Genomic DNA, 13,712 nt, shown 5'->3' with positions numbered 1-13,712 from the left:
GGGACAGGGATCCATTACTGCTATAACTAAACAGGAGGGGACAGGGATCTGTTACTGCTTTAGTTACACAGGAGGGGACAGGGATCCATTACTGCTATAGCTACACAGGAGGTGACAGGGATCCATTACTGCTATAACTACACAGGAGGGGACAGGGATCCATTACTGATATAACTACTTAGGAGGGGACAGGGATCAGTTAATGCTATAGCTACACAGGAGAGGATAAGGATCCATTACTGCTATAGCTACTCAGGAGGGGACAGGAATCCATTCCTGCTATAGCTACACAGGAGGGGGCAGGGATCCATTACTGCTATAGCGACACAGGAGGGGACAGGGATCCATTACTGCTATAGCTACTCAGGAGGGGACAGGAATCCATTCCTGCTATAGCTACACAGGAGGGGGCAGGGATCCATTACTGCTATAGCGACACAGGAGGGGACAGGGATCCATTACTGATATAGCGACACAGGAGGGGACAGGGATTCATTACTGATATAACTACTTAGGAGGGGACAGGAGAGGATAAGGATCCATTACTGCTATAGCTACTCAGGAGGGGACAGGGATCCATTCCTGCTATAGCTACACAGGAGGGGACAGGGATCCATTACTGCTATGGGCATACAGGAGGGGATAAGGATCCATTGCTGCTATAGCTACACAGGAGGGAACAGGGATCCAATACTGCTATAGCTACACAGCAAGGGACAGGGATCCATTACTATTATAGCTACACAGGAGGGGACATGGATCCATTACTGCTATAGTTATACAGGAGCGGACAGGAATCCATTACTGCTATAACTACACAGGAGAAGTCAGGGATCTATTACTGCTATAGTTACACAGGAGGGGAAAGGGATCCATTACTGCTATAGCTACACAGGAGGGGACAGGGATCCATTACTGCTAAAGCCATAAAGGAGGGGATAAGGATTCATTACTGCTACAGCTGCACAGGAGGGCACAGTGATCATTTTCTGGTATAGCTGCACAGGAGGGGACATGGATCCATTACTGCTAATGCCACACAGGATGGACAGGGATCCATTACTGCTATAGCTGCACAGGAGGTGACAGGGACCCATTACTGCTATAGCTGCACAGGAGGGGACAGGGATCCATTACTGCTATAACTAAACAGGAGGGGACAGGGATCCGTTACTGCTATAGTTACACAGGAGGGGACAGGGATCCATTGCTGCTATAGCTACACAGGAGGGGACAGGGATCCATTACTGCTATAACTACACAGGAGGGGACAGGGATCCATTACTGATATAACTACTTAGGAGGGGACAGGGATCAGTTAATGCTATAGCTACACAGGAGAGGATAAGGATCCATTACTGCTATAGCTACTCAGGAGGGGACAGGGATCCATTCCTGCTTTAGCTACACAGAAAGGGGCAGGGATCCATTACTGCTATAGCGACACAGGAGGGGACAGGGATCCATTACTGATATAGCGACACAGAAGGGGACAGGGATTCATTACTGATATAACTACTTAGGAGGGGACAGGGATCAGGTAATGCTATAGCTACACAGGAGAGGATAAGGATCCATTACTGCTATAGCTACTCAGGAGGGGACAGGGATCCATTCCTGCTATAGCTACACAGGAGGGGACAGGGATCCATTACTGCTATGGGCATACAGGAGGGGGTAAGGATCCATTGCTGCTATAGCTACACAGGAGGGAACAGGGATCCAATACTGCTATAGCTACACAGGAAGGGACAGGGATCCATTACTATTATAGCTACACAGGAGGGGACATGGATCCATTACTGCTATAGTTATACAGGAGCGGACAGGGATCCATTACTGCTATAGCTACACAGGAGAAGTCAGGGATCTATTACTGCTATAGTTACACAGGAGGGGAAAGGGATCCATTACTGCTATAGCTACACAGGAGGGGACAGGGATCCATTACTGTTATAGCTACACAGGAGGGGACAGGGATCCATTACTGCAATAGTTACACAGGAGGGGACAGGGATCCATTACTGCTATATCTACACAGGAGGAGTCAGGGATCCATTACTGCTATAGCTACACAGGAGGGGACAGGGATCCATTACTGCTATAGCTACACAGCAGGGGGCAGGGATCCATTACTGCTATAGCAACACAGGAGGGGACAGGGATCCATTACTGCTATAGCGACACAGGAGGGGAGAGGGATCCATTACTGCTATAGCGACACACGAGGGGACAGGGATCCATTACTACTATAGCGACACATGAGGGGACATGGATCCAGTACTGCTATAGTTACACAGGAGGGGACAGGGATCCAGTACTGCTATAGCTACACAGAAGGTGATACGGATCCATTACTGCTATAGCTACACAGGAGGGGACAGGGATCCAGTACTGCTATAGCTACACAGAAGGTGATACGGATCCATTACTGCTATAGCTACACAGGAGGGGACAGGGATCCATAGCTGCACGGGAGGGGATAAAGAACTTTTACACTTAATTGTAAAGACAACTAAAGATAAATCCCACTTTTGTAACCAAGGACCTGATGCAGGAAAGGCCAGTAATTCTGCCATGCACAGGTAATACACATCAATCTTACTGCTCTTTATACTATTAGCAGCACGCGTTTTACCGGGGTAATGCCTGATAATCTGTGTGTTACAATAACGATGTGTGTTATCCCAGTAACACGTGGCGCCAAACTTTCTCAACACTTCATTGATGTGTAAACTAGTCTGTGTGCCCCAAGTATCCCCGGCATGGCAAATATTATCTCAAGCTTCCCTTGACAAAGATATATGTAATCGTGGCACAGTCATCAGTAGGGATGATCAATGATATGCAAATATTTCTGAGTTTATGCTAATGAATGTCATTTTTTATGAGAATATATGCAGCTTGATATCGGACCAATCAATTTAAACCTGGGTGCCACTTGATTGTTTCATTTTTTGTTTATATAGGATTTATCCAGTTATATGTGGTCTAGTGTTAAGCTATGTACACATGATCAACATAAGTAATTAGAGACTTCCGACAAATAACCAATTTCGCTGTATTGGTTGACAATCATGTAGGGAGATGCAACCAAATGACAACGGTGAGCAGCCGATATTGGCCAATGTGCCCTATCCATCTGGCAGATCACTCAGACGACTGTTGGGCAGACACCGTGCAGTAGGCCACTTGTGTACAATGTCGTTTAAACAACATTGTTCTACAGAATGCGTGCATGTTATGCGTACTGTCACTTCCGTTTGTGGGCGTGGTGTATTTGAAAGACGGCGGACGACATCATTGGAAAGACTCGTTTGTCTTTTTGGCTGGTAAAGTCGTTTCTGGGACGTTGGTTGTTTGTTTAAAGCGACTTTTGTTGAGTGCACAGAGCTATAGTCATGGAGAGAATCCGAAGATATAACAGCAAAATTTGTTTAGGTGGTACTTTTTAAAGAGGATCTGTAACATTAAAAAATTCCCCTGGGGGGTACTCCCCTGGGGGGAAGCCTCTGGATCCTATCGAGGCTTTCCCTGTCCTCCTGTCTCCCACGATGGTCTCGTTGGGCCCCTCCGAACACCGGGCATGTAAATATTTACCTTCCCGGCTCCAGTGCAGGTGCAGTAGTGGCTCTCGGCTCGGAAATAGGCAGAAAAAGCCGATCCAAGTCAGGTGCGCTCTACTGCGCAGGCGAAGGTCTCCGCCGGAACAGGAAAAGGTAAACATAGGACGGGGGAAGCCTCGATAGGATCCAGAGGCTTCCACCTACCGAGGTGAGTACCCCCCAGGGGAACTTTTTTTTTATTACAGAGTACTGTGCAGGATTTCCTTGCAAGCTTTCGACACTTCTACGGTTCTGATCCAGTTTTGTATCATGCTTGATGAAGAAGCTTAAAGGGACACTGTAGGGGGCTCAGGGGAAAAGGAGTTGAAATTACCTGGGGCTTCTAGTGGTCCCCCACAGACATCCTGTGCCCGCGCAGCCACTCCCCAATGCTCCGGCCCCGCCTCCGGTTCACTTCTGGAATTTCAGACTTTAAAGTCTGAAAACCACTGCGCCTGCGCAGCTGTGTCCTCACTCCCGCTGATGGCACCAGGAGCGTACTGCGCAGGCCCAGTATGGTCTGTGCCTGCGCCGTGCGCTCCTGGTGACATCAGCGGGAGTGAGGACACGGCAACGCAGGCGCAGTGGTTTTCTGACTTTAAAGTCTGAAATTCCAGAAGTGAACTGGAGGCGGGGCCGGAGCATCGGTGAGTAGCTGCGCGGGCACAGGATACCTGCAGGGGACCATTAGAAGCCCCGGGTAACTTCAACTCATTTTCCCCCGACCCCCTACAGTATCCCTTTAAAGTTTTGAAAGCTAGAAAGAAATATTAAGCATTTAGCCACTAAAGGTATTATTTAAACAACTTTTATTGTTGTGTCCTCACATAGGATTCATCATTTTCTAAAACTCTAAATGCGTTTACTTAAAGCAGAGCTGAACTCAGAACTTCCTCTCTGCTCTAAAAGATACGCAACAGCATAATAACTTTTTAAAGGGAATCTGAAATGAAATAAACTTAATGATTTGTATGTGTAGTACAGCTAAGAAATAGAACATTAGCAGCACAGATATGAGCTTCATGTTGTTCCAGTACAGGAAGAGTTAAGAAGCTTCAGTTGTTATCCCTGCAAGATATCTTCTCTGAGCTCTCTGGCCAAGCTAGGTTGGCTACAGTTCTGTTTTCTGAAGCACTTATCTCAACCTGTTTCTTGTTTACTTAAAGGGACACTTAAGTCAAACAAAAAAATGAGTTTTACTCACCTAGGGCTTCCAATACCCCCCTGCAGCTGTCCGGTGCCCTCGCCGTCTCCCTCCGATCCTCCTGGCCCCGCCAGCAGCCACTTCCTGTTTCGGTGACAGGAGCTGACCGGCTGGGGACACGAGTGATTCTTCGCGTTCCCAGACACATTAGCACCCTCTATGCTGCTATATGGTATATGATATATGCTATAGCAGCATAGATGGCGCTATTGTGGCCAGGAAAGCGAAGAATCACTCGCGTCCCCAGCCTGTCAGCTCCTGTCACCAAAACAGGAAATGGCTGCCGGCGGGGCCAGGAGGATCGGAGGGAGATGGCGAGGGCACCGGACAGCTGCAGCGGGCTATTGGAAGCCCCAGGTGAGTAAAACTCATTTTTTTTGTTTGACTTAAGTGTCCCTTTAAGGTTTTTCCTGCAGGAAAGTTCAAAGGATCATTAGTTCTGTTGTGTTTCATAGTTTAAAGTGCAGAGTGTAGTTTGTGAACTGTAAATATTAGAGAATTATGCAATTTTATTAAAAAAGCCTATATAACTGAAAATATTATACTCTTTTCTTTGCTGCTTATGTTCTATGAATTATCCGTACTACACATACAATTCATTATATCGTAAGTTTTTTTCAGCTTCAGTGTCACTTTAAAGAAAAACATATATTTGTTACAGCTGATACAAATCCTAAAATAAATCTGCACTGTTTCTACTTCCTGCTTTCATCGAAGCAGACATATTGTGTTGACATCATATTGACATCATGTGTTTTCAAATTAGCTTATCTGCTGTGGCAGCCAGCTAACACAGTTGAGAGATCAAATGACAACTTGTGATGAGGTGGGATTAAACTCTGTAAATACATTTCTCTATGTTTTCCTTCTGTCCTGTGCAAGAGTTCAGGCCCACTTTAACCACTTCACCACTGAGGGGTTTTACCCCCTGACCACCAGAGCAATTTTCACCTTTCAGCGCTCCTTCCATTCATTCGCCTATAACTTTATCATTACTTATCGCAATGAAATGAACTATATCTTGTTTTTTTCGCCACCAATTAGGCTTTCTTTAGGTGGGACATTATGCCAAGAATAATTTTATTCTAAATGTGTTTTAATGGGAAAATAGGAAAAAATGTGGGAAAAAAATCATTATATTTCAGTTTTCGCCCTTTATAGTTTTTAAATAATGCATGCTACTGTAATTAAAACCCATGAAATGTATATGCCTATTTATCTCGGTTATAAAACCGTTTAAATTATGTCCCTATCACAATGTTTGGCGCCAATATTTTAGTTGGAAATAAAGGTGCATTTTTTTCAGTTTTGCGTCCATCCCTAATTACAAGCCCATAGTTTATAAAGTAACAGTGTTATACCCTCTTGACATAAATATTTAAAAAGTTCAGTCCCTAAGGTAACTATTTATGTTTTTTTTTTTATTGTAAATTTTTTATTATTTTTTTAATTACAAAAAAAAAAAATTGGGGAGTGTGGGAGGTAAGGAGTTAATTTTTTGTGTAAAACAAGTTTATTTGTGTGTAGAAAATGGTTAGGGTGTAGTTTTACTATTTGGCCACAAGATGGCAACATTACCAATTTGTTTCATGCTACCTGCAAGCGTCCTTCCGGACTCTTGCAGGAAGTAGAAAGAGGCTGGGACTTTGTTATTTTTTCACAATGATCGCGCTGCTCAGCCGAGCGGCAGCAGGTCATTGCGGGGCTTAGATCAACGAACGGGAATGGATTTTCCCGTTCGTTGATCTCTGGGCGAGCGGGCGGCGGCGTGTTTACTAGCGGCGGGCGGCGTGTTTACGAGCGGGAACGCGGACAGCGGCGGGAGTGCGCAAAGTACGGATTTCTCCGTCCCTGGGGGTGAAAGGATGGAAAAAGGGGCGGAGAAATCCGTACGCGCGGGGGTAAAGTGGTTAAAGGACCACTGTCTTGAAAAACTGAAACATTTAAAATACATTTAAAAATTACAAAGAAAAAGTACATTTCTTCCAGAGTAAAATGAGCTATACATTACTTTTCTCCTCTGGTGCTGTCACTTACAGTAGTCAGTAAAGATCTGTGATAGGTTTTGGACTAGCCCATTTATTGCTCGGTCATACAACCTACCACCTAAAGGAATTTTACCTCCTTTTCTTGTCACTAATACAGCTTTCTTTTGGTGCTATTTGATTGCTGCTGCAAGTTTTACTTTTTATTATATTCATCAAAAAAGACATGAATTTTGTCAAAAAAATTACTTTTTTAACTTGCCGTGCTGTCATTTTTCAAATAAAGTAAAATTTCCTATACATTTGAGCGCGAAAGTTATTCTGCTACATGTCTTTGATAAAAAAAAACCCATTCAGTGTATATTTATTGGATTGGGTAAAAGTTATAGCGTTTACAAACTATGGTGCCAAAAGTGAATTTTCCCATTTTCAAGCATCTCTGACTTTTCTGCGCACCTGTCAGGTTTTATGTGGGGCTAAAATTCCAGGATAGTACAAATACCCCCCAAATTACCCCATTTTGGAAAGAAGACATCCCAAAGTATTCAGTGAGAGGCATGGTGAGTTCATAGAAGATTTTATTTTTTGTCACAAGTTAGCGGAAAATGACACTTTGGGACAAAAAAAAACAAAAAAAAGTTTCCATTTCTTCTAACTTGCGACAAAAAAAAATGAAATCTGCCACGGACTCACTATGCTCCTCTCTGAATACCTTGAAGTGTCTACTTTCCAAAATGGGGTCATTTGTGGGGTGTGTTCACTGTCCTGGCATTTTGGGGGGTGCCTAACTGTAAGCACCCCTGTAAAGCCTAAAGATGCTCATTGGACTTTGGGCCCCTTAGCGCAGTTAGGCTGCAAAAAAGTGCCACACATGTGGTATCGCCGTACTCAGGAGAAGTAGTATAATGTGTTTTGGGGTGTATTTTTACACATACCCATGCTGGGTGGGAGAAATATCTCCGTAAATGACAATTGTTTTATTTTTTTTTACACACAATTGTCTATTTATAGAGATATTTCTCCCACTCAGCATGGGTATGTGGAAAAATACACCCCAAAACACATTATACTACTTCTCCCGAGTACGGCGATACCACATGTGTGGCACTTTTTTGCACCCTAACTGCGCTAAGGGGCCCAAAGTCCAATGAGTACCTTTAGGATTTCACAGGTCATTTTGAGAAATTTCGTTTCAAGACTACTCCTCACGGTTTAGGGCCCCTAAAATGCCAGGACAGTATAGGAACCCCACAAATTACCCCATTTTAGAAAGAAGACACCCCAAGGTATTCCGTTAGGAGGATGGTGAGTTCATAGAAGATTTTTTTTTTGTCACAAGTTAGCGGAAATTGATTTTAATTGTTTTTTTTTTTCACAAAGTGTCATTTTCCGCTAACTTGTGACAAAAAATAAAATCTTCTATGAACTCACCATACTCCTAACGGAATACCTTGGGGTGTCTTCTTTCTAAAATGGGGTCATTTGTGGGGTTCCTATACTGCCCTGGCATTTTAGGGGCCCTAAACCGTGAGGAGTAGTCTTGAAACCAAATGTCGCAAAATGACCTGTGAAATCCTAAAGGTACTCATTGGACTTTGGGCCCCTTAGCGCACTTAGGGTGCAAAAAAGTGCCACACATGTGGTACCGCCGTACTCAGGAGAAGTAGTATAATGTGTTTTGGGGTGTATTTTTACACATACCCATGCTGGGTGGGAGAAATATCTCTGTAAATGACAATTGTTTGATTTTTTTTACACACAATTGTCCATTTACAGAGAGATTTCTCCCACCCATGGGTATGTGTAAAAATACACCCCAAAACACAATATACTACTTCTTCTGAGTACGGCGATACCACATGTGTGACACTTTTTTGCAACCTAGGTGCGCTAAGGGGCCCAACGTCCTATTCACAGGTCATTTTGAGGCATTTGGATTCTAGACTACTGCTCACGGTTTAGGGCCCCTAAAATGCCAGGGCAGTATAGGAACCCCACAAGTGACCCCATTTTAGAAAGAAGACACCCCAAGGTATTCTGTTAGGAGTATGGTGAGTTCATAGAAGATTTTTTTTTTTTGTCACAAGTTAGCGGAAAATGACACTTTGTGAAAAAAAAACAATACATATCAATTTCCGCTAACTTGTGACAAAAAATAAAATCTTGCCCGCAAGGGGCAGGTTAGGGGCTGATTGATGAGTGGCAGTGACAGGGGGTGATTGATGGGTGGCAGTGACAGGGGGTGATTGATGGGTGATTGATAGGTGATTGACAGGTGATCAGTGGGTTATTACAGAGAATAACAGATGTACATATTGCACTGGCGAATTGATAAGGGGGGGTCTGAGGGCAATCTGAGCGTGTGGGCGGGTGATTGGGTGCCCGCAAGGGGCAGATTAGGGTCTAATCTGATGGGTAACAGTGACAGGTGGTGATAGGGGGTGATTGATGGGTGATTGATGGGTAATTAGTGGGTGTTTAGAGGAGAGAAGAGATGTAAACACTGCACTTGGGAGGTGATCTGATGTCGGATCTGCGGGCGATCTATTGGTGTGGGTGGGTGATCAGATTGCCCGCAAGGGGCAGGTTAGGGGCTGATTGATGGGTGGCAGTGACAGGGGGTGATTGACGGGTGATTGACGGATGATTGACAGGTGATCAGGGGGGATAGATGCATACAGTACACGGGGGGGGGGGGGGGTGATCAGGAGGGAGTAGGGGGCAGATTAGGGACTAAAAAAAAAAATAGCGTTGACAGATAGTGACAGGGAGTGATTGATGGGTGATTAGGGGGGTGACTGGGTGCAAACAGTGGTCTGGGGGGTGGGCAGGGGGGGTCTGAGGGGTGCTGTGGGCGATCAGGGGGCAGGGGGGGGGGGAAATCAGTGTGCTTGGGTGCAGACTAGGGTGGCTGCAGCCTGCCCTGGTGGTCCCTCAGACACTGGGACCACCAGGGCAGGAGGCAGCCAGTATAATAGGCTTTGTATACATTACAAAGCCTATTATACCAAGTTCATGCGGCGATCCGGGTGCTAGTAACCCGCCGGCGCTTCCGAACGGCCGGCGGGTTACAGCGAACGGGGGGCGGAGCCAGTCCCCGGCGGCTGATCGTGTCACAAATGACGCGATCGCCGCATAGCAACACCCGCAGCCGCCCCCGCCGATGGGCGTATTGCAGTCGTTTGGGCCCGGACTTTGCCGCCGCCCATCGGCTGGGGGCGGTCGGGAAGTGGTTAAAAAGCGCTGGCGCTTGAGCGTTTTGCCAAAATCGCCGGCAAAACACTCTAGTGTGAATGGGGCCTTACTGATTGCCAGTTGCTGAGTCCAACTGCCAAAATAGCAAGCAAACAGGTGTGTGCGTGCGTGCGTGTGTGCGTGCATGTAGAGATCCTTTCCAGATAGTACTTTTGTAAAAAAAATAATTGAAACCATGAAAATCCATCATGAAGAGATGGACTAGTTCAAAACCTGTCAGTTCTGTCATATTTCTACTATCTACTGTAAATGACAGTACCATAGGAGAAAATTTATTTATGGCTCATTTTAATCTGAGAGAAAGGGCCTTCTTACTTGTATGTGTTTACACGTATTTTAAATTGAAAACATTTTTTGTGATAGTGGTCCTTTAACCTCCTGGGCGTTTCAATTCTCCCTTAATTTCTGTCCAAAAAAGTCTATGGAATTTTCCAATGAATTTTTTTTTTAATATTTCAGGCCTGTAACTTACCAAATCATTAGCAAACAAGGTTCTAGTGCTTATCCTAAGCATAATAAAATAATAAAACATGAAAATCATGGCAAAAAAAAACATTTAATAGTAACAATACGTAAACAAAACATCTTAATTCAGATCAAGCAGCAGTTGCAGCACAAAAAGTATTGAAACATCAATACACTTCCTGAGTATGAAATATTTTAAAGCAAGGGACAGCACAAAGTCCTACATCACATTCAGGGCAGTAAAAGCGCGTCTCCTTGCGCACCTTTTTTCCATTCGGCCCCCTCTTAGAGCAGCACACCACGCACATGCGGGTAGGTGTTGCTTTGCGCTCAGTGGGTGGCACATGCTCTACAAAATGACGTCCTGTTAGTCGCACTGGATTTACGACATAGGAGGCACGACGTCCTGGTCTATTCGCCTCAGATTGTGGTTGCTGATGTTGTAAGCATATTTCCTCACAAACCTTCAAAATGTAGTCAAAGTGAGGAAGAGGCCTGTCATTTTGTTTCTTGTAGAGGACATAAGAATTCCAAAGACACTGCTCCACCAGATGTCTAAAGATTTTTTTGTAATATTTGCGCTGCTGTTTGCGCACAACGGGGTAGAATGTTATGCACTGGTCAGCACGGTCCACCCCACCCATTGTCTGATTATAATCCAGAATGACCTGGGGTTTCTGGATTGTCTTCCCAGCACGATTCTTGGCTGCAGCAGTGTCAGTGTTATGGACTGTTGACAAAACGGAAACATCTTTTTTGTCCTTCCAGCGGAGGGCCATCAGTTTACCCTTCTGCCATGCTGTGATTTCCCCTGGCTTCAGCTTCTGAGCTGAAAAGGCTGATGGCAGATTGCGACGGTTAGGCCGGACAGTGCCATATGAATCAGTCTTGTGTCTGATGAGGTGTTCATATAGTTCAGGGGAGGTGTAGTAATTATCTGTGGTCAGGCAATATCCCTGACCAAGAAGCGGTGAAATGAGGGAGAGGACAGAGGCAGATGCAAGGCCAAACTGGCTGTAGCTGGGGTCAAATTGTGTGCCTTTACCAGTGTATATAATGGCATTCCAAATATATCCGGAATTAGATTCGCACAATACAAACGATTTTATCCCAAATCTGGCACGCTTGGAAGAGATATACTGTTTCCAGGCAAGTCTCCCCTTATACGCCATTAGGCTTTCATCTACGCTAACGTCTCTTTCTGGAACATACACGGACTGAAATTTGCGTATGACCATTTGAAATAGGTCGTAGATCTTCCACAGTTTGGGGGCAGGATGGGTGGCCTCATCAAAGGTCTCATTATTCATGAAATGCAGGTTTTTCATGATGAGGCTAAATCTGTTTTTTGACATGACAGTCGCAAAAAAAGGTGTAGCAATCAGTCGGTTGGTGCTCCAATATGATGTCTGCCGGGATTTCCCCACAACCCCTTGGAGGATGAGGATGGCCAGGAATAGCCATATATCATCCTGGGTGACTGGTTCCCACCTTTTTCCCCTAGCAAACCTCCTGAATGGACCAGGCTGCTGTTCCGCATAGCGGTTGGTCTCCTCCACTATAATTTGGATTATGGCCTCGTCCAAAAAAAGTTTCAAATAGGCCAGGGGGTTAGGATCACAGGGAACTTTTTGGCCGGGTTCGCCTGTAAATGGGAATCGCGGGGGGGCAGGATTATTCTGGGTAGGGTCTTTAGCGATCCATGTGCGGATGCTCTCAACCTCTTCGGTGAAGTCATCGCTGTCAGACTCTGAGTCAGATGATGACATGTTCGCCACATAGCTGTCACTTGAGTCTGAGAATAACAGCTGCTCATCCTCGCTGTCATCAAACTCCTGCATCAGGGTTCGCGGGGAGAGGCGTCTACGGGAGCTGGAAGCCATTACAGGGCAGGCGGCAGAAAAAACGTAGTCGTTATTCGGAGCAAGGGTCAATCCAGGTGGCAATCAAAGCGTCGTCGTTATCCAAAAGCAAGGGTCAAATCCAGGCGGCAATCAAAGCGTTGTCGTTATCAAAAAGCAAGGGTCAAATCCAGGCGGCAGTCGATAGAATAGTCGATAGTCCAAGCAAGGGTCAAAACCAGAAATATCAGTGCAAGTGTCACCAGCAAAATCCAAACAGCAAATGGTGTTTTTTTTTTTCCTATGTGTCATTTTATTTATACTGTTTCAAACTTGTTATTTTTTACTGAGTATTGGATTGGATACATGTGTATTCAATCCAATACAAATTCAAATTTACCGCCGCGCCCCCTAGCGTCGACTTCACGTGCGACGTCATTGCGTGTGGCTAAAGGAGAGGAGGAAGGAGACGCGAAAGGAGGAGGGACCGGAGGGACCGGAGGGGACCAGAGGACGGGATCGGTGGCCCAGAGGACGGGATCGGTGGCCCAGAGGACGTGATCGGAAGGCCCAGAGGAGAGGATCGGAGGGCACAAGAGGGTGGAGGGACACGGAAAGAGATGCGGAAAGAGATGCGAACCGGAGGGGACCAGAGGACGGGATCGGAGGGCGGGATCTGAAGGCTCGTCCTGACCAGAAGGCATCAGAGACACTGGGGACCGTCCGGAGAAAGGGGACTGCGCACCCTGTACCAGGGCAACCCATGGTAAAGTGCTGGAAAACTTTTTTTTTTTACCCCGACACTGTATCGGGATGATCTAAATGGGCATCTTTTTTCACCCCGATACAGTGTCGGGATTATCTGCCAGAGGGTTAAGTATATCAAGCCTATGTCCCCCCTGGACCTATCAGAAGTCCCCCCTGGATCCATCAGAAGTCCCCCCTGGACCCATCGGAAGTCCCACCCGACCAATCGGAAATCCCCCTGGACCCATCAGAAGTCCCCCCTGGACTCATTGGAAGTCCCCCCTAGACCCATCAGAAGTCCCTGCCCCCCTGGACCCTTCGGAAGTTCCCCTCCCTCCCACCTGACCAATCAGAAATCCCCCCGGACACATCAGAAGTACCCCTTGGGATACATGTACCACATGTTGAGAACCATGCAGTGTGTACTGTATATCTTAGATTCTCAACACAGTATACAGTATGTGTATCTGAGCCTTGCTACAGGTGCTGTTTGAGGTGACTTAGTTCTCTTGTCAAGAGTGCTTCTTATAGAGTGCAGGATAATAGGTGCCTCATTTCCCCATCTCCTGTGTTGTGTTTAATGAATGGATGAAAGCAGTTTACCGCTTCT

At 45.7% G+C, this 13,712-nt stretch overlaps 3 protein-coding genes across 6 annotated transcripts in view; 1 reads left to right on the top strand and 2 right to left on the bottom strand.

The window, feature by feature from the left end:
• Nucleotides 1-13,712, bottom strand: part of SDR42E1 (short chain dehydrogenase/reductase family 42E, member 1) — a 326,449-nt gene that overhangs the window by 82,361 nt on the left and 230,376 nt on the right. The window lies entirely within an intron of this gene.
• The window catches only part of PLCG2 (phospholipase C gamma 2), a 239,888-nt gene that overhangs the window by 47,750 nt on the left and 178,426 nt on the right, over nucleotides 1-13,712 (top strand). The gene's annotated exons all lie outside the window — the stretch shown is intronic.
• On the bottom strand, nucleotides 10,682-12,397 carry LOC137537789 (piggyBac transposable element-derived protein 4-like). Its single transcript, XM_068259752.1, has one exon. It carries the CDS (start codon nucleotides 12,395-12,397, stop codon nucleotides 10,682-10,684), a length of 1,716 nt encoding a protein of 571 aa, XP_068115853.1.

The sequence above is a fragment of the Hyperolius riggenbachi genome, chromosome 11, assembly GCF_040937935.1.
Source record: "Hyperolius riggenbachi isolate aHypRig1 chromosome 11, aHypRig1.pri, whole genome shotgun sequence".
NCBI lineage: Eukaryota > Metazoa > Chordata > Amphibia > Anura > Hyperoliidae > Hyperolius > Hyperolius riggenbachi.
This window is presented reverse-complemented; position numbering and strand designations above follow the sequence as displayed.

Bases quoted from the DNA above. Each gene is read 5' to 3' on its own strand.
- LOC137537789 (XM_068259752.1), bottom strand. From the start codon at position 12,397: ATGGCTTCCAGCTCCCGTAGACGCCTCTCCCCGCGAACCCTGATGCAG.